At 41.1% G+C, this 21,922-nt stretch overlaps 1 protein-coding gene across 1 annotated transcript in view; it reads right to left on the bottom strand.

Annotated features, from left to right (window-relative positions):
- The window catches only part of MYO16 (myosin XVI), a 234,011-nt gene that overhangs the window by 108,109 nt on the left and 103,980 nt on the right, over nt 1-21,922 (bottom strand). The window contains exon 16 of the mRNA XM_075200000.1: nt 9,207-9,306. Coding sequence (XP_075056101.1) covers nt 9,207-9,306 — 100 coding nt within the window. The remainder of the gene's footprint in view (nt 1-9,206; nt 9,307-21,922) is intronic.

Below are 21,922 nucleotides of genomic sequence, written 5' to 3'. Positions count from 1 at the left end.
AAGTCATTTGAGGCAAAGGGGGAGGAGGAATGGAAGGATTTTACAGTACATAGAGCAGACAGACCCCAGAGGGATGTTCCAAAGCCTCTCTGCTCACTACATTATGTGCTTGTGACTGCTGTTGCCACAGTAGTCCATGACACTGTAAATACAGCATTTTTCTTTTCCATGGGAGTGATGCTTTAATCTGTGCTGACACTGCTTGTGAGGAAGCAGGGTACATTTTGAACACAAGCTTTAAATGAACACATAAAAAAAATCTTTGCTAAATTTAGAAAAAAATAATGTTGTTGAAAAGCATACAAGTGTGCATCAGTCATCTCAGCCCTCTAACTAGACTTTTAGACTCCAGATATTCACAAAAATGTATTTAGCAGGGTAATTGAACTTATATCAATGCCGTTATTTAATAAAAATTAAAAAAGCGAGATCTCACATTTACACTATAGATTATTATTATTATTATATTAATTTAAAAGGCACCACAAAATTGCACAGCGATGGACTGTGGGGAAATAGAGCACAGTACAAAGACAACAGGCAAAGATACAGGATATTTAAGAAACGTAGAAGATGCCCATTTCCTGCCACATAACAAACATCTGCACTTCCATCCCAGACTTTATGCTGGATACAAAGAGTCTGCAGAACTTACACTTCTAGTAAAACAATCACTGTCTGAAACCCTCTCTTACAAGTGCAGGCACACACTTAAGGGGGTTTCCAATTGTCCGGAAACCCCTCTGTGCATGACCTACCATCTTCTATAAGCAACTGTGCCAGCACAGTATTATGATGCCGGCCGTCAGGGGGTGGACGGTCTCTTTAATCTTTCCCATTCTTTCACTGCACAGCGGGGGCCATGCAGCGTATTACGACAGCGCACGACCCTACCTTCTAGCATACGTTGTTGGCGGGACCCCCGCTTCCTCCATGGGCCACGCGCTGTCTCTATGACAACAGGCAGCAAAGCCATATATGTTGCACTTCGCAGACATCACCCTCACTTCTACTTAGGTGAGAGGCACCTGAGCATTCCTCTTCCTGTGACTCCCTCACCATGTTTGTGTACTACACATCACTGGTCATATTAGTCACCATTTGAGCTACCAGCTCTGATTTACATTGTATTGTTATGCATTGTGAATAATAGCTAAATCTGATAGTTCCTCTCTATTTTACATTTTTAGAGGATCTATCACCTTGTATATTCATATATATATATATATATATATATATATATATATATATATATATATATGTATATATATATATATATATATATATATATATATATATATATATATATATATGTGTATATATATATATATATATATATATATATATATATATATATATATATAGCGAGAAAGTACAGCATTCACAGGAATCGGACACAGGTATGCTGAACCATTTAACTGTTTATTAGCCATTGTCAGGATGGTAAAGCAGTTCCAACACTGGTTCAGCAATCATATCCAGAAACAGTGCACAAAAATCCCCACCATCTACATCTGGCTAGACATAACTTCCCTGTCTGCAAGCCGGCCACTTACTGGCATCTGTGGTCCCACCCACACATACAAACAGTGTCTTTATCCTCCACCCCAAGCACTACAACAAATCACAGCAAACTAATGACACCCATGTGGAACACCTGTGTGTGTGTGTGCTAAAAGTGGATCCCAGGGAAACTTTAACCCTGTCTGCAGCCTGCTGCTGCAGACTGGGTGTGTTTTTATCAGATCCTTATAGGGGAACTGTGGCAAAGAGGCATATTTGCCACAATATATATGTACATTATTACCATCCTGACAATAAAGAACCATAAAAAGGAAGAAGTTGTACGCGTGTGCTTCTGCTCTAGCGGGCTTTTGCCACAAGTGGTGTCAGGAGTGGGATGCTCCGGGAAGCAAGTTTCCGCTACCCAACCCGCGCAGACGTCAACATGGAGGAAGTACTGAGAACCCTCGTGAATGTGGCCGCTGCGCAGCAACAGCAGCAAGCTCAGATGCTACAAGTCGCAGAGGCACAGGTGGAAAACACAAGGCTCTTAAGAGAAGAGTTAAGCCAGGTCAGGCATGACAGAAATGAACCACCTGGTCCTGTTCTCCAGAAAATGTCACCAGCTGATGACGTAGAAGCATGTCTGGTGTCTTTCGAGAGACTTGCAAAAAGGGCAAAATGGCCTCCTAAAGATTGGGCTGAGAGACTGGCGCCATATCTGACTGGTAAAGCTCAGCGAGCTTATATGGATCTAGATGAGGAACGGGCCTCTGATTATCTGTGTCTAAAGTCTGAGATATTGGCTCATTTGGAGTTTCTGGGCCAGGCAGAGCCCAGCGCTATCACCAATGGCGCTATGATAAAGAAAAACTGGTCAGAGCTTTCTAAAATTTTAAAGAAGTGGCTGCAGCCTGAGGAGAATTCGCCTTCTCGGATTATTGAAGTTCTGGCGATAGATCACTGCATCCGGGGGCTGAACCGCGATTTGCAAAGGTGGGTTCTGCAATCAGACCCACAAACTTATGAAGAGCTTGCCACCATGGTAGAAAGGTTTTGTGCGCTACAGCAAATGACTAAAGAACCTGCATTTGTGCCAAAGCCGCTGCCACGCCAAAAGCCAGGTTTAACAATCCTTGCCACAGGGCCCAATGGCAAAACTGCTACGGACAAAGGGCCAGGTGCAAAGCTGTCTAATCTGAAGTGTTTTGAATGTGGTGAGCAAGGCCACTTTAAGGCAGAGTGTCCTAAACTACAGGAACCCATGGACTGTTCTGTAGCACATATTGGACCTGCATTTCCAAGCTGTTTTACCATGAGTCCCACATCAGGAAGTCCTTGTTTGTTCCGGGTGACTGGGCTAATCAACCAAAACCTTGTTCTGGCCTTGGTTGACTCGGGTTGTGAACTCTCATTGGTTTCCAGCTCTGCTTTACCTGAAACCATAACTTCTCGGTTGCCCAAAGTGAAAGTTGTTTGCGTACATGGCACAACAGAGGAGTATGAGAGAACAATACTACCAGTCACACTCAAAGACAAAACTGTTATGGTGGTAGCTGCCATAGCACCTAAACACCCATATCCACTCATTTTGGGGCGAGACTTCCCACTGTTTAATGATGTCTTCGGTGAGCGGATCCGGCCGGACATGCCGGCAACTGATGCAACGGTCGGAAGCCCGGTCTTAAAGGAACCACCTAAGAATCCACAACATCTGGACATCGATCTTTGGGAACCACCAAACCGGAATGCCATCCTGGGAGTCACAGCAGGAGTTCCACAAAAGCATCCAACTGTGGGGAAACATGGACAGTCCAAACTAGCATTGGTCGGTGATGTCGCAGATGAGCCCACCCCGCCTGTCAGTAGGGATACGGACTGGTCCGCAATACCAATTTTGTTTCCTTTGCAGGACTTTGCTCGAGACCAGCTTAATAATGCCACTTTGAAACATGCCTTTAAAAGTGTGACTGAGGTAAATGGGGTAGCGAAAGCCGCCCAGCCTGCAGAAGGTATACCATATTTTATTGTTAAAAATAATTTCCTGTATAGAGTTGCTAATGTACAGGGGGAAAAAGTAGAACAATTAATGGTTCCTCAGGTCCATGTAACCCTAGTGTTAAAAGCAGCACATACACATGTCTGTGGGGGACACCTAGGGGAGGATAAAACACGGGAACGAGTTCTGCTTAGATTTTACTGGCCCGTTGTACACATGGCAGTGAAAAAGTATTGCCGGTCCTGTCCCATTTGTCAGAGAACCTGTCCCAAACCCATGTACAGGGCACCTCTCATTCCAATACCAATAGTACAAGTTCCCTTTGAACGGATAGCTATGGACCTTATGGGGCCCCTGGAAAAATTTGCACGTGGGCACCAATATATACTAGTGGTGCTTGACTATGCAACCAGGTATCCAAAGGCAATTCCCCTACGAAACATAAAGTCCAGCACCATAGCTAAAGAACTTGTATTGATGTTTACACGCTTGGGAATACCCAAAGAAATTCTCACAGATCAGGGTACTCCATTTATGTCTAAACTGATAAAGGACATGTGCCAGTTGCTAGGGGTTACGGCACTTCCCACATCTGTATACCATCCACAAACAGATGGCTTGGTGGAACGCTTTAACCGCACATTAAAGCACATGCTCAGGAATGCAGTGGCTCAAGAGAAAAAAGATTGGGACACTCTTATTCCCTATTTGATGTTTGCCATCCGTGAGGTACCTCAAGCTTCAACAGGGTTTAGTCCCTTTGAGTTATTGTTTGGGAGACAGCCTAGGGGTATCTTGGATATGTTAAAAGAAGGGTGGGAGCAGCAAGGTCCCAGGGAGCCAAATCTGGTCCAATTTGTGTCCCAAATGTATGAGAGGCTAGGAAAGATAGGGCCCATTGTGCAGCAACATGTAAAAGAGGCTCAGGAACGACAGAAGAAAAGTTATGACAAAAGTGCTGTTGTTCAATCTTTCAAGCCTGGGGACAAGGTCCTAGTCCTGGTTCCTACCCAGGAAAGCAAACTTTTCGCCCATTGGCAGGGTCCATATGAAGTTCTAGAGGCTGTTGGTCCTGTCAATTACAGAGTCCACCAGTTCGGTAGGAGAAGGGAGGAGCAAATATATCATGTGAACCTCCTTAAACCATGGCATGATGAGGAAACCTCTCCTCAGGTAGTGAGTACTGCCATTGAAAAGTCTGAAGTGCCCATAGAGCCAGCCTTGTCCATTCAGCAGAGACAACAGACTGAAGAAATGATTCGCCGGAACAGGGATGTCTTCTCTTCCATTCCTGGGCACACTACCTTTATCGAACACGACATTGTCACTGCGCCAGGAGTCATTGTAAAGCAGAAGCCATATCGTATTCCAGAAGCCAGACGGGTGGACGTGAGAAAGGAGGTCGAGAAGATGTTCCAGTTAGATGTAATTGAAGAGTCCACTAGTGAATGGAATAGTCCCATTGTACTTGTCCCGAAACCCAATGGTACAATTAGGTTCTGCATTGACTTTAGGTGCCTAAACAGTATGTCCCAGTTTGATGCCTATCCGATGCCACGTGTGGATGAACTAGTGGAAAATCTTGCTGGTAGCAATTATTTAACAACCCTTGATCTAACAAAGGGTTATTGGCAAGTTCCCCTGACTTCCACGGCCAAGCCAAAGACTGCATTTTCCACCCCTGATGGTCTCTATCAATATAAAGTCCTACCCTTTGGGTTGCATGGGGCACCTGCCACCTTCCAAAGGGCTATGAATAAATTGCTGCGACCTCACACAGCTTATGCAGCTGCTTACTTGGACGATATAGTGATTTATACCCCAGACTGGGGATCACATTTAGCCAAAGTTGAGGTGGTCTTAGCTTCATTACGGTCCACAGGGTTAACAGCTAACCCAGAGAAATGTGCCATAGCCGTGAGAGAAGCCAAATATTTGGGGTACATTGTTGGTCGAGGGCATGTAAAACCCCAGCTAGACAAAGTGGAGGCAGTCAAAAATTGGACAAGACCAGAGAAAAAATCACAGTTAAGAACCTTTTTAGGCTTAGTAGGTTACTACAAGCGGTTTGTAAGCCACTTCGCCACTAGAGCTGCTCCACTTACGGACATGTTAAAAAAAAAGTTGTCCAGATAGATTAACCTGGTCTGACTCTGCAGTAACCGCCTGGTCTGATCTTCGGTTAGATCTTTGTTCCTCTCCAGTTCTACAAGCACCAGATTTTACCCAGAGGTTCTTCCTCCAAACTGATGCTTTTGGTGTTGGCTTAGGTGTAGTCTTGTCACAGGAGAAGAATGGAGTAGAAAATCCTGTCCTGTACCTAAGTCGTAAGTTGCTTCCAAGGGAATAAAAATATGCCACTGTGGAAAAAGAATGTCTCGCCATAAAATGGGCTACAGAAGCTCTGCGCTATTATCTCCTAGGCAGAGAGTTCACCCTAATAACAGACCATGCACCATTAAGATGCAGAACAACCGGGAGGTAAATGCCAAGGTAACCCGCTGGTTCTTGGCACTACAACCTTTCAAGTACTCAGTAGAACATAGGCCTGGGATTCTACACAAAAAATGCAGATGCGTTGTCACGAAAATATGCGCTCCTCGCGAAGTCCGCGTCCCTCTACTTGGAGACGCTAGGGGGAGGGATATGTAACAAAAGGAGGCATTTAGCTGGCAATATGCAGAGAAAGCAGGGAAGTAGAGTAAAACATTGACACAGTTATGTACCTAGGTGGAGATTAAACCAGGTAAAAACATATGTGTAGTTTAAAATTGGTTTACTTACATGATTTAAAAGCTGCTTCCTCTCAGCAAACAGACAGGGTGGGTCTGATAGTCTAAACAGAGCCAGGGATGGGCGTTTCCTTTTAAAGAGAAGGTGGGTGTGTCACCTGTCCATCAAGCTAGGCCTGTGGGAGGAGTGTCAGGTATAAAACCCTGCTTGTTTCATTGTTCAGGGAGATCAACGGTGGGCTAGCCGGCTGATCTGGACAGAGAGCTGGACTATCTATAGTAAGCGTTGAGGGTCTCCATAATTGCTGTGCAAGTATACGGTGTCAAAACATTATTACCATCCTGACAATAAAGAACCATAAAAAGGAAGAAGTTGTACGCGTGTGCTTCTGCAGTAGCGGGCTCTTGCCACAATACATACACACACACACACACACACACACACACAAATATACATACGTACATACATATACACATACACAGTGAAATACATGGCATAGGTGTCCATGGGTACCCGTGCAGGTATTGTTGTGATTTGTGGTCCAGAACTGTTAGAGATATATTCTAACTACTATAGTTCTGTCTCTCTGGACACCTGTGATTGTCTTTTGCTGATTTGTGGTCTGGAGCTGTTACATGATTGACACATATTAATTGTTGATTCAAGTTTTGTTAATTTTCTATTTATGAAAGTGATTGGTGTATACAAATTGCTATCTTAGTCATGGTTATCACCACCCTGAGATGGCACAAATGCCAACACTCAGATCTATGCGCAATTTAACTGTACAGCAAAACTAATATTGCAAAGATTTAGTTGTTTTTGAGTTGGGGCAAACCACTGTATAGCATAGGCATCATTTACTTTTTTCATTGTTAACATGTTGCATGGTTAACTTAACAGAAAATAAGGATTTATTTCATACAATTTAATAAGGTAGAATAATGTTTATCTAATATTATGATGTTGTGAGAATTTAATGAAGGAAAAAAGCAGCCAAACTGGCCAAACATATAACATGAATTTGAGAGTTTTCGTCCTTTACCTAGGCTTTATTTGCCTTTAATTATTTGACAAAATATGTTTTCATTAATTTAACAAAAGGTGCATCACTACCGATGTGATTATGAAGTATTCTACAACTTCAAAGCAAGCTGCGTTTTCACTCAAGTTAGGAAATTAATTAAATACTACATTCCTCTTTGAATATTTAAAGAATGTATTGCTTCTGTCATTCTAGTTGTCAGATAAATGCAGATTATTTTTAAAATATGACTGTCATAACATTGTTTTTTTTCATGATATTTATAACTTACAGTATATGTACACAATATCATGTGGAAATAACTTTCACAGCAAAAAAGCCATCCCTGGATGAGATCATAATACGTTTTATTCCCACAGTCCAAAAACGTACTGGTAGGTTAATTGGTTTAAAAATGGACCATCGTGAGTATGTTACGTGTGATACGGAATTTAGACTGTAAGCTCCAATAATACAGGGACTGATGTGAATGTCTACATATATTTTCTCTGAATATCGCTCCGCAATATCATTGGCACTATATAAAGAAACTAATAATAATGGTTCTATAGTTTTGTTTTACTTTTTAGTCTTAATACTTCTTTTCGATAACCCTTACACCGTCACAGACTGTACGAATAGGTATTGAAAATTAAACCCAGCATATTGGAAACAAGGATTTCTCCAGGTTTGCCTGTACTATAATAACTAAAACGGTTAATAAAATAAGTTACCATTCACCCAGAAGAGAATTTGAACAATAAAGTACCTGCCATGCTAACAAGGAGACAGAGCACTGTCCTATAAGTAATTAGCATCCTTGGTGAACTTTTTCGATGAGTGCCCTCATGTGGAAATGAATCCTGCCACTTCCTTCTCCATAACATCATGAAAATTCGTCCCTTCCTCTATCAGGAAGCAACAAAAATCCTGGTTCAATCACTCATCATTTATCATCTTGACTATTGCAACCTCCTTCTCACTGGCCTTCCTGTCTCTCACTTTTCTGACCTTCAATCCATACAGAATTTTGCAGCTAGGTACATTTTCAGAATTCAGTTCAAGCTCCTAACCCTCACTTACGAAACCCTTACCAACACTTCTCCCTTCCACTTCTCTGACATTGTCTCGAGGAACATATCCAGCTGGCCACTCGGCTCTGCTTTTGACCTTAGCCTCAATTCACCTTTCATTACTTCATACCATGCTCGTCTCCATGACTTCTGCCGTGCTGCCCCCATTCTTTGGAACTCCCTACCCTGTCTCACTCATCTCTACTCCATGCTTCAGTCCTTCAAATGTTCACTCAAAATTCACCTTTTTAAGCTTGCCTAACTTACAACCTCCTACCAATTCTATCCATCACCTCTTCTTCCTCGCCTGCCATCTCCATTTTCTCCCAGTTGGTCCTGCTGTCTCTCACCACCCCTCTGTGTACAATGTAATCTTTCATGGGCAAGGTCCTCTCTACCTATTATCCCATGTCTGTCTACTGTATGGCTCCCTCATACATTCCGTCATGTCATTTGCTGCACTATGTGTAAGTCTCCATGCCATTACACACACTCATGGTGTAACGATTTGTTACTTGCTTCTGAATCCAGCGCTATGGAATCTGTGGTGCCTTATAAATAAATAAATTAGTATTATTATTATGATTATTATTATTATTATTATTATTATTATTATTATTAATAATAATAATAATAATAATAATAATACATAAAAATAAAGGAATTTAAGACTTCTTTTGATGCCTACTGTGGCTGATTAAATAACCACTGCCCTAGTGGTGACAGGTCCTCTTTGACAGTTATTGTTTGTCACGTAAATGATAAAATAAGACATAGGTGTTTACTTTTACTTTTTAATCTATTTTGTTATTATGACCCTTCAATCATGAGTTTGGATGCTAGGACTACTAAACATAGCATATAACTCACTTACAAGATTGTTAAATCCCAGAGCATTCAGTGCTTGTTTGAGGTTGGCTACTTTCTCCCTGCTGTGTGTGCTTATCTCTTCTGGTGTTGTGTGGTTCAGATACCTGTAGAAAAAAAACAGATAAAGGAAAATAACGTTGGCATACAATCAAAATATTGTGATTACCTGTAGCACCTACCGCCACCAATATAATTCAGGGTGTATGTTGTATGCTGATCACTTGTAGTACATTCTGTACACACTGTGCAGTGTCCAGTGTCAGGCTACACAAAACACATTTTCATACAATGATGTAACCATTTTCTTTGTTTAGCTACAGGATTATTTTAGAAACACATTTTTAAAAGGATATTAATATTTAATCTATCTATCTTACGCAATATATTTTATGTTTAGATTTTACACAGTTCATAAGTCTAACTCGTGGGAAAGTATTGAGTCAACAGGATTCAGTATAAACGACTTATGTTCATAGTATTGAACTGAAAAAGTTTCACAATGTAAAAGGGTCTTAAATCTTGCTTCCATAAAATATGTGATAATATGTATAGCTTATGGTAGAATAGCATACCATCTAATAACCATCAAACTTCTACTGCGTGAATCATCCTGCTACTCAAAGCAAATTCATACCATTTATGTGGCAGTGTCTTAGACTTAGCGGGCTTTGGGAGCAAGTTGTAATTCTTCTAAATGATGGCATGGGTTCCCTAGGCCCCTATTTTTTCAGTATAGTCTTTTACCATAGCTATCCCAGGCTATCTAACATTTCTCCAGGAAATACTTTTATCACAATTAAGATAATATCCCCCAAATGAATTGCCGTTGGACCCTCCTTCAATACATATTTCAATACATATTTCCATTATAAGTGTAAACTCAATTCTCCATCACAAAAAAAAAATAATTTACATGCATAAAGGTCCTAAAATATATTGACAAGATTTGGAGTGGAGAGAGAGAGAGAGAGATGACAAAAGGAGTGGTTTGGCCTAAGCTTCTAAGGGATTAGTTAGGTGATCAGCAGACAGTCTGGAGGAGGTTAAGTCCTCGCCCAGTGGAGCGCCTAGGCTGAACACATACAGGTGATGGACAGGGTCCATCAAGCAATTAGACCAAAGGGAACGATTTTGTGCACGTAAACATGAATTGTGCATTTGTACAGTGCGACCCATCTCAGATAGTGGTCAGGATCTAGACAGCAGGACTGTGTCTAGGAAGCATTAGGTCGCCTGGGGTCGCCCTGACAGAAAGTATGCTGTTTATCTGTGATATTAACAATAAAAGCACCGTTGATACAGCCCGAAGTTGTTCATGTATGCGTAACCGGAAGGGTGCCTGTGCCACTATATATATATTATATTATATAAATATATGTATCATATATATATATATATATATATATATATACATACACACACACACACACACACACACACACACACACACACACACACATATATATTTATTATATGGGTAAGGTTCCAAATGTGTACAGAGCAAGTTTTTCCACATTTCAAGGATAGGAAAGTAGATTATTATCCATTTGTTTAGTTTAGACTAACTAAATAGAAATAAAAAAATCATATTTACCTTTTTTTTTAGCATTTATTATGACTGTTACCATGAAATATATTACATTTAAGAAATTTATTTTGCTGAACAATAACATTTGTTCTATATCGTCACGTTTTACGTTTTGCAATTATTAATCTGGAACATAAAAGAGAGATGTTACAAAGTCAGCAGTTTATGCTGCTTTTATTAGTACTCTCAGTATATCTGACAGTAGTACTAATTATGAACTATTTTCCACTAAATTTGTTACCATCTGCTTCAGTGCTTCACTGTCAACATTTGTTCTTTTGGCACATTAAACACTGCAAGGTATAATGCAATTTATAACTATAACAGTAAACGGCTCCCCAGGTTTTCAGAATGCAAATTAACTGCAGTATTACATTTGGAAATACTGTCAATTTACTCAACCTGGCCCTAAAAGACTTAAGTGACTCTCAAGTATTGGCAACATTGGCCTTTATACCAAACAAAAAGTAAACATATTGTTATTATAAATATGACCATCATTTGAAGACAAAACAAAAAAGGAGCAGAAAAGATAAACTGTGCCTCCAACAATAAAGAGTATTTAAGTTTAAGTAACATATAGGCACCAGTGGACACCGTCTGTCCCCACACTACCTCCTTCTCTTCTCTGCTGAGTCCTGTTGCCCAGCAATGGGATGCTCTCCTTATTTCCTGGCTGGCGAGTGCACGGTCACCTCCGCGTCCCACTGCTAGGCATTGGGAAGCTATACTTGTAATTACTTAGCGATCAGCTGCATCTGACTGCCAAAATCACCAATGGCCAATCAAGCTCCACTAGTATTTAGGGGAGGCCAATCAAGCTCCACTAGTCTTTAGGGGAGGCTCTGGCACCACTAGGGTGCCAGAATATCAGGTCTCGCTATGCTCCAGCACTCCAGGTATTGTTCCTACACTCTGTCTGACCTCACGGTTTCTGACCTGGCTACTCCTGACCTTGATTTTGGATATCCTTCTAAGCACGATTCATTTCTTCTAGTTTCTGACTCCTTCGTACTGACTATTCTGCTGGTGTAACCCCTTATACCTCACTTCCCGCTCGGCTTGACCTCAGACTGTACGACTACACCTTTTCTCCCACTACTTCGTTGGTAGCCAGCTTGGAGAACCGCAACCTGCTTGTCTCTTGCAGCAAAACCCATACCTCCTTGCAGGGATCCCTGGTGAAGACCTACTTGCATTATACTCCGCGCCTACAAGTTCAGCTGTGTCAATACCAGCAAGTAAGCCATCAATCACATCCAGTCTGTCACACTGTCACACTGATTCTTTGATATATTAATAAACATCTTAACCTCTCTAAAAGAGCTGTGAGTGCATCCTGCTTACCTTTTGCTCTATTCCCAATCACCAGACAATCATCAGTCACTGGCAATCACCCAGACCCTCTATATAGCTATCCTAACTATCTATCTAACTATCTATCTGTAAGAGCGCTTACCTGTCCTCCTTCCAGCCCTGTCAGCCCCACTTTTAGTTTTGCAGTAAGGAGCTCATGTGACTCCCCATTGGAAAACATCATGTGAACTCGTGGCAGGGAATCTGAAACAAAAGGAGGATCTGACATCATACCTGTGTTAGATCAACAGGTTAATTCTCCTAGATCAGTCCTTGTGTTTCCAGAGCTCTCTGTGGCTGTTTGTTCTGGCGTCTCTGCCTTGGCTTCCTGAATAGCTGCACCTGTGGTGTCTCTACTGTCTCATCCGGAGTGGCGCAGCCATCTGACTTGTGTACTGACTCGGGTTGTATACCAGACCACTCTCCTGCCTAATCTTGAGTACCGCTGCCATATGACCTGCGTACCGAATCGGCTTGAATACCAGACCACTCTTCTGTCTAATCCTGAGTATCGCTGTCATCTGACCTGTGTATCGAACCGGCTTGTATATCAGACTACTTACTATCTACCCCAGAGTGTCGCTGTCATCTGCTCTGTGCACCTAACCATATCCAGCCCTCCGCCTGCTCGGTCCAGATAGTCCTCTACTATCCTCCAGTGAATACAGCACCATCAAGGTATCCTATTCAGGGGCGCATACAGGATTTTTAAGGGGGGGTTTCCCCCACCCCAAAAAAAAACAAAAAACGAGAGAGCTGCTCCGTTTCGGCAGCACTTTACTATACAGCATTTGCCGCGCTGTCAAACAAGCATCCGCGGCGGTGCTGTATACAATACAGTCGTTTGTAAAATCATTCTTTGACAGTGCCGCGGCTGCTATATAGTACAATGCCACTATGTAGGGGCACTCCTTTAGCGGAGGAGAGGGGTTTCTGGAGACCCAGAAACCCCCCTGTGTGCGCCCCTGCTATTGTATTGTCAGTTTCACCTATTCCGCTTATGTCTAGGGGCCTAACCAAGGGCCGCAATATGCAGTTCCCTAGCAGCTAAGTCCATCCCACCTTGCGGTGGTTCTTGGTGAAAACCAGGGGGCTGATAGACTACGCGCCTTGCAAGGTCTGCACAAATCTAGACTGAGTGTATCCTGAGTGTAACACTATATATATATATATATATATATATATATATATATATATATATATTAGAGATGAGCGCACTCGGATTTATGAAATCCCAGCCCACCCGAACGTTGCCGATCCGAGTCGGATCCGAGACAGATCCGGGTATTGGCGCCAAATTCAAATCTGAAACTGAGGCTCTGACTCATAATCCCGTTGTCGGATCTCGCGATACTCGGATCCTATAAATTCCCCGCTAGTCGTCGCCATCTTCACTCGGGCATTGATCAGGGTAGAGGGAGGGTGTGTTAGGTGGTCCTCTGTCCTGATATATCTCGTGCTGTTCAGTTCTGTTCAGTTCAGTTCTGTGCTGTGCTCAGTCCAGTGGTGCTGTGTCCTGTGCTCTGTCCTTCTGAGTTCAGTGGTGCTGCTGGGTCCTGTGCTGTGTCCTGTTCAGTCCAGTGGTGCTGTGTCCTGTGCTCTGTGCTTCTCTAAGGGCATAGTTATTTCCCCAATATTCCCAAGTGTTTAAAAAAAATAAAAAAAAGTTATTTAAAAAAATACAAAAAACGAATTAAATTTTTTTTTAATTACAACAAAATTTGCACAACCAATCCTGCAGTATAAGCCCATTGGTACTGCAATATTACCAAGTTCACACATTCAGCAGTAAAAGTCCAGTGGTACTGCAATATTACAAAATTCACACATTCTGCAGTATCAGTCCAGTGGTGCTGTGTCCTGTGCTCTGTCCTGCTGAGTTCAGTAGTGCTGCTGGGTCCTGTGCTGTGTCCTGTTCAGTCCAGTGGTGCTGTGTCCTGTGCTCTGTGCTTCTAAGGGCATAGTTATTTCCCCATTATTCCCAAGTTTTTAAAAAATGAAAAAAAAGTTATAAAAAAAATAAAAATTTAAAATTAAAAAAAAAAATAATTATAACCAAATTTGCAAAAACAATCCAGCAGTATAAGTCCATTGGTACTGCAATATTACCAAGTTCACACATTCAGCAGTAAAAGTCCAGTGGTACTGCAATATTACAAAGTTCACACATTCTACAGTATCAGTCCAGTGGTGTTGTGTGCTGTGCTCTGTCAATTTTGAGTTCAGTGGTGCTGCTGGGTCCTGTGCTGTGTCCTGAGCTCTGTGCTTCTAAGGGCATAGTTATTTCCCCATTATTCCCAAATGTTTAAAAAATTAAAAAAAAAGTTATAAAAAAAAATACAAAAAAATAATTAAAAAAAAAATTAATTACAACAAAATTTGCAAAACCAATCCTGCAGTATAAGCCCATTGGTACTGCAATATTACCAAGTTCACTGATTCAGCAGTATAAGTCCAGTGGTACTGCTATTACAAAGTTCACTGATTCAGCAGTATAAGTCCAGTGGTACTGCTATTACAAAGTTCACTGATTCAGCAGTATAAGTTCAGTGCTACTTTCCTGTGCCGCATATAATTTTTAAAGGCTTTGCCGAGTGTGTGTGGCTTAGGGGTACGCTCTCTTGTGCTACATATAATGGAAAACCAAAATTTGGAGGATAAAGTAGGGAAAGATCAAGACCCACTTCCTCCTAATGCTGAATTTGCTGCCACTAGTCATGACATAGACGATGAAATGCCATGAACGTCGTCTGGCAAGCCCGATGCCCAATCTCCTAGTACAGGGCATGTAAAATCCAAAAAGCCCAAGTTCTCAAAAAATAGCAAAAAGAGAAACTTAAAATCAGCTGAGGAGAAACGTAAAGTTGGCAATATGCCATTTACGACACGTAGTGGCAAGGAACGGCTTAGGCCCTGGTTCATGACTAGTGGTCCAGCTTCACCCAAGGATCTAAGCCCTCCTCCTTCCCCCCCTACAAAAAATTTAAGAGAGTTATGCTGTCAGCAACAACAACAAAACAGCAAATAACTCTGCCTTCTAAACAGATGACATCACAAATCCCCAAGGCCACCAAAGTAACGTGGTCCATTTAATTACACTTTCTAGCTACACAGTCTGTGCAGCCTGCTTTTTTTTATCTTCAAAGTATTTATATTTACAAGCCTTGCAATCTAAATTAACTAGAGGTAGTGACGTGGTAGAACTCCAAAAGGCAGTTTGGAAGCCCCTGTACAAACTGGCTCTATTTTTTAACTGCGTTGTCCCCCCTCCAGTGTGTACTCGGAAAGAGTTTTTAGTGCAGCTGGGAACCTGGTCAGTGAGCGGCGAAGGAGGTTGCTTCCTCACAACGTTGAAAAAATGATGTTTATAAAAATGAATAATCAATTCCTCAATGAAGTACAGCACTGCCCTCCAGACAGTACAGAGGGACCTGTGGTTGTGGAGTCCAGCGGGGACGAATTGATAATGTATGAGGAGGAGGAAGTACACACTGTAGGGGGAGAGAAATCAGAGGTTGAGGATGAGGACGACATCTTTCCTCAGTAGAGCCTGTTTAGTTTGTACAGGGAGAGATGAATTGTTTTATTGGTGTGGGGGCCCAAACAAACCAATCATTTCAGCCAAAGTTGTTTGGTAGGCCCTGTCGCTGAAATGATTGGTTTGTTAAAGTGTGCATGTCCTATTTCAACAACATAAGGGTGGGTGGGAGGGCCCAAGGACAATTCCATCTTGGAACTTTTTTTTTGCATTATATGACCAATCAACAGTTGTTTGCCATGTTCAAAAAGTAAAACCAAATTTAAACAAATTCAGGAAATTAAACCAAAAGTAAAATGCCCTGTCATAATTTAAAACAAGAGGGATTGACGTGCTCTAGAACTACTGTATTGTTGTTTATATTTTATAAACACTTCACTTGAAAGCTTGAGTCTTTCAATGAAAAAGTAACTCTCCATTGCACGAATATTTGCAACAGGGACAATTTTAGGGTTAAGAAAGTCAACTAATAACACTTCGACGCTGTCTGTCTTTATAAACACTACACTTGGAAGTTGGAGGAGGTATTGTGGGCCCGGCACCAAATTTACTACCGGGGCCACTCAACTGTGCAGTCCATATTTAGGTGTATCAGATATTAAACAACGGTGACAGTTGATGCCCAATTTTTTAATTATATTGTTGGCGCTGTAAAAAATTGTGTTCCGGGCACACCACACTACGCAGTCCATACCCTTTTTTGGTGGAATTCTGACCCGTGGAGGGTTTTTTAATTATATTGTGGCCTCGGTACCAAATTGTGTACCGGGGCCACCACACTACGCAGTCAAGAAAGATAGATGCGTATCATAGATAAAGTACATTCAGTGTTGTGGGGCAAATTGAAAAATATTCAAAATGCACTGACATCATCAAAAACAAGAGGTTTTCACACGCTGAAACTCCAACATGTATATGATTAAGAGGATGGAGGAGCAGCCGTATGTGCAGTGTAATGCAGACCTGTTGAAGGTTTTTTATATATTTTATTGTGGTGGCCAGTGGCCAGTCCTCTACGCAGTCCAGATACTATTTTTGGGTGTAATTCAGACCTGTTGAAGGTTTTCTATATATTTTTTATTGTGGTGCCCAGTGCCCACTACTCTACGCAGTCCAGATACTATTTTTGGGTGTAATTCAGACCTGTTGAAGGTTTTCTATATATTATATTGTGGTGGCCAGTAGCCAGTCCTCTACGCAGTCCAGATACTATTTTTGGGTGTAATGCAGACCTGTTGAAGGTTTTTTATATATTTTATTGTGGTGGCCAGTGGCCAGTCCTCTACGCAGTCCAGATACTATTTTTGGGTGTAATTCAGACCTGTTGAAGGTTTTCTATATATTTTTTATTGTGGTGCCCAGTGCCCACTACTCTACGCAGCCCAGATACTATTTTTGGGTGTAATGCAGACCTGTTGAAGGTTTTCTATATATTATATTGTGGTGGCCAGTGGCCAGTCCTCTACGCAGTCCAGATACTATTTTTGGGTGTAATTCAGACCAGTTGATGGGTTTTTAATTATATTGTGGGGAACACTCCTCTACGCAGTCCAGAAAGATACCTCGTTGCAACGTTTTGTACTAAAAAAAAAAATATTGTGAGGTGTTAGGTGTTCAGAATAGCCTTTAAATTAGTGGAAATTATTGTTATTGAATGTTATTGAGGTTAATAATAGCGTAGGAGTGAAAATAAGCCCAAAAACTTGATTTTTACACTTTTTAGTTTTTTTTCAAAACAAATCCGAATCCAAAACCTTAAATCCGAACCAAAACCTTTCGGCAGGTGTTTTGCGAAACAAATCCGAACCCAAAACATCGAGAAAATCCGGATTCAAAACACAAAACACGAGACCTCAAAAGTCGCCGGTGCACATCCCTAATATATATACGCACACACACATATCCATATATATATATTATATATTATGGGCAGCACGGTGGCTAAATGGTTAGCACTTCTGCCTCACAGCACTGGGGTCATGAGTTTAATTCGACCATGGCCCTATCTGTGTAGAGTTTGTATGTTCTCCCCGTGTTTGCGTGGGTTTCCTCCGGTTGCTCCGGTTTCCTCCCACACTCCAAAAACATACTAGTAGGTTAATTGGCTGCTATCAAAATTGACCCTAGCCTCTCTCTCTCTCTGCCTGTCTGTCTGTGTATGTGTGTTAGGGAATTTAGACTGTAAGCCCTAATGGGGCAGGGACTGATGCGAGTGAGTTCTCTGTACAGCGCTGCGGAATCAGTGGCGCTATATAAATAAATGGTGATGTTGATGATGATAGATATATATATATATATATATATATTTAACATACAGCAGATATGTAAACAGCGCTAATAACCTCAACGTAACCACCAATATAAATAACTGGTGAATGGATTTACCAAAATATACACAATTAGTCCCGATAAAAACACATAGCTAGTTTAAGAGCGGCAGCCTTGAATCACTTGGGTCCAGATGGTTAATCCAGAGGTATGTAGTAACTGCGGATAGATAAACAAGTATGGCGCTCCAATGTGTAGTATTGATAGCAATATGGGAAGATGTAATAAAATGTGTACCATATAGATGAAATCAATGATCGTGTGGTAGAAACGGAGTTCCTCTTCTGAGGTAATATCGCCCCCTCTCCAACAATAGCGATAATGTGGGTCAAAAAGTAGAAAAACACATATAGCGTAATAGAGTTTATGTAGTATATCACCACATGTGATAAAACCTCCACCAGGATCAATTATTAGCCCGGCACCAAATGGGTTAATCTTATGAGTACACCTCCAAAAACACAAACAGCTTATACTGCGTACCAGATGATGCAGAGTGAACTAATGTATCTCTCGGGGTCCTCGCGCTGATCTCCCTCTGAGCTGCTCAGTATAAGCTCAGAAGAGGAACTCCGTTTCTACCACACGATCATTGATTTCATCTATATGGTACGCATTTTATTACATCTTCCAATATTACTATCAATACTACACATTGGAGCGCCATACTTGTTTATCTATCCATATATATATATATATATATATATATATATATATATATATCATATTAAACAACATGCGTACATTTCCCTGTTGCCTTCCTCAGTACTTCACTTGTATGGATAGTACCAAAAATAGATTCAAGGTGAGGCGGCATGCAAGGATTTAAGACAAATTGTAGTTGTATCAAGAGGGTATATTTTCCAACGTTTCAGTATATTTTTTCAGTAAAATACTGAAACGTTGGAATGGATTAAATACAACCTTTTGATACAACTACAACTTGTCTTAAATCCTCGAGTGCCACCTCACCTGGAATCCCTCACCCTTTTAAAATGGAAAAGAGTAAGGAAGTATTAATCCAGTGTGTACACATATGATCTGGGTGTGATGGACACTTCTTTAGGGTATGTGGCCATCTTGAAGCCGGCCTTCTTGGATGCAACTCTAATTTTTAAGTTTTTTTTAAATGAGTGTTTCCACACGTATGGACCACCCTGTATAAATATAACAGATGGTGGCATCACAGGTCCTTTCAAGTGCAATAATTTTATTGCAGGCAAAATACTGATTACCATGTAATAAAGTTATTGCATGTTAAAAGACCTGCGCTGTGCCATTCTTCCTACAATGTAATGTGGGACCAAACTGGGGCAATTTTACATTGAAGTGAACATTTCTTTACTCATTGTGCACCTATATATATTTAGACATTTTTTTCTATCACCCAAGTTTTCTTGTCAGTATTTTTATTTATTTTATAGTGCCCACGTAGTCTACATTGTCGTCATCATAATAAGTCACGTTTATGCCTTCTGATTTCCTAATCCAACAGTACTATGTACAGTAGATTATGAAGATAAAACAGTCACTTTTAGTGTCAGTAAAAACATTTGTTGAGAAATATAAGACGATACACTCCTGACATTGTTATATCATTTTATTTACAGTAAACATCACAACAGCATAACATCATGATCTGTTTTGGTTGGATGGCTATGGTCGTGAATAGTTATTGATTTACTATTGTATGTTGTTCTCCATGCAGCAAGAGTTTGCAATTCATATCTTTCCAATCTGCCCAAAGGCAAAGTTTTCTGCTAGTGATATTAGTATTTAATGGCAAGGATATGTTATGTATAGTTTATGCATCATTGTCAGTCTAACAAAATGTTATTGACTGAAATAGGTACATTACAATGTAAATCAGTTACTAATTGAATATAAGGGCACTGGTTATAGTATTATATCTTGTTCCGCGAGTAGAATACATTTTATGGATTGAGAGATTTTCCGATGTTGAATTTTTTTTTTTGCAAATTGCCATCTAACATTTGAACGCACAATAAAAGCTAAGATACATTTCCCTATTTTTCTAAATATCTCTATTTCTAAAGCTGGGTACACACTCTTTTTTACTTCAGATGCGATTTCTGTAATGATTTTACAAATGACTGAAAGTCTCAATGAGCATGCAGATTTATATGTACACACCGACATGATGTACCTTCAGCTCTGTGATCTTCTGCTGAAAAGATTGTGACTCTATAGAGTCACTATATAGAGATCTGTCTTCGCTGCTGGTCCTGAGTGCGTACACATTTCCACATTGCCCGACATCCAGGGGCGCACGGAGCATTTTTAAGGGGGCGTTTCCCCTCCACCGGCAAAAAAAAAAAAAGCGAGAGAGCTGCCACGCATGCGTCGCGCATGTGCAGCAGCTCAGTTTAGGCAGCACTGTACTATACAGCAGCGATGCAGCCGCGGACGCTTCTTTGACAGCGCCGTGGCTGCTGTATAGTACAGTGCCGCTATCAGGCCTGGCGCTCCCATTAGGCAAGGTTAGGCAATTGCCTAGGGTGCCGGGCTCTGCAGGGCGCCTCAAAATTAAAAAACATTGGCTATTGTCATTTAAAACTGCGCTTCCGAGAAATCCACGTGGAGGGGAGGGGGGAAGGGGCATTGAATCTTACCTGCATTAAGCTGCTCCTCTCTGCTCTGTCTCCTCCCCTCCGCTCACTGACTGTCGGGTGTGACATCATCATCACGGCCCGACAGTGTCTGTGAGTGGAGGGGAGAAGACAGAGCAGAGAGGAGCAGCTTAATGCAGGTAAGATAAGGAAAGACGTGGGGAGGGGAGGGAAGTGCCGATTTTGATTGACAGGGTACCTGCGGCGGGGGGCGCCGATATTAAAAGTGTGCCTGTGATTTTCACAGTGTGCCTAGGGCGCCAAGGACCCTAGCACCGGCGCTGGCCGCTATATAGGGCACTTTTTTAGCAGAGAGGAGGGGTTTCTGGAGACCCAGAAACCCCCTTGCGTGCGCCACTGACATCATTCCATTGCTGATCGTGATTTTTAGGAAGGTTATAAGACCAAATCAACAAATGGGATGTGTTTTGGTAAGATAAAACATGATTGTGGGAGCATACACACTCTTGCAATATCTGACTAAACGGTTGTCTATCATGTGATCTGCATGATAATTGCATCAGTTTGTACCCAGCTTTAATTTGTAAATCTGAACTCATTCTAGTTATATATTGCAGCTAAGTATAAGGACATTTAAAAGTACATGCATTTCAGTTCTTAATAGATATTCTTTGAGATGTAACAATATACCTCTCTACCATTAGTGTATATCAATTTAAATAACTTGCTTTGTCAAGACTAAAACAAACATCACAAGTTGACCAAAGCTAATTGAGAGTTTGGGAGCTAAGATCACTTGGATAACATACTATAACACATATTATGTGATAAACCTTGATGGTCACTTTCTAAACAGGAGGCTAACATATCCAAAAGCCCTCACTGAAGGCCAGCATTGAAGCTGTGCTCTCTTTTCAACCTCCCTATTTTTTCTCCAGTTATGGCAGTCCGTTGTTATTTTGTTGATTACATAAGTGACATTTTTATAATTTTATATCAAATATTAATTTTTATATCAAATTATTTTTTATATCAAATACATGCAATGTCATTTCTTACAAAGCAGTGGATAGGAAAGTAGCACACTACCTTTAGCTTCAATGAACTTTACGCTCACTTACTGTAGAATGACACCCCACTGAATGTTAAGAAAGGAGCACTTTAATGTTTGCCCCATCTCTGTCTCCTACAGCTCATATAAATACAAGGTACACACAGATGTTCATTTACAAAACTGAAAACAGCAGCTCCGCAATGGAAAAGCAGCTATGAACCCAAAGTGCACCTCAATTTGTGCAAGTGCATCTAGATTTTCACTA

This window comes from Mixophyes fleayi, chromosome 2 (genome assembly GCF_038048845.1).
Source record: "Mixophyes fleayi isolate aMixFle1 chromosome 2, aMixFle1.hap1, whole genome shotgun sequence".
NCBI classification, from domain to species: Eukaryota; Metazoa; Chordata; class Amphibia; order Anura; family Limnodynastidae; genus Mixophyes; species Mixophyes fleayi.
This window is presented reverse-complemented; position numbering and strand designations above follow the sequence as displayed.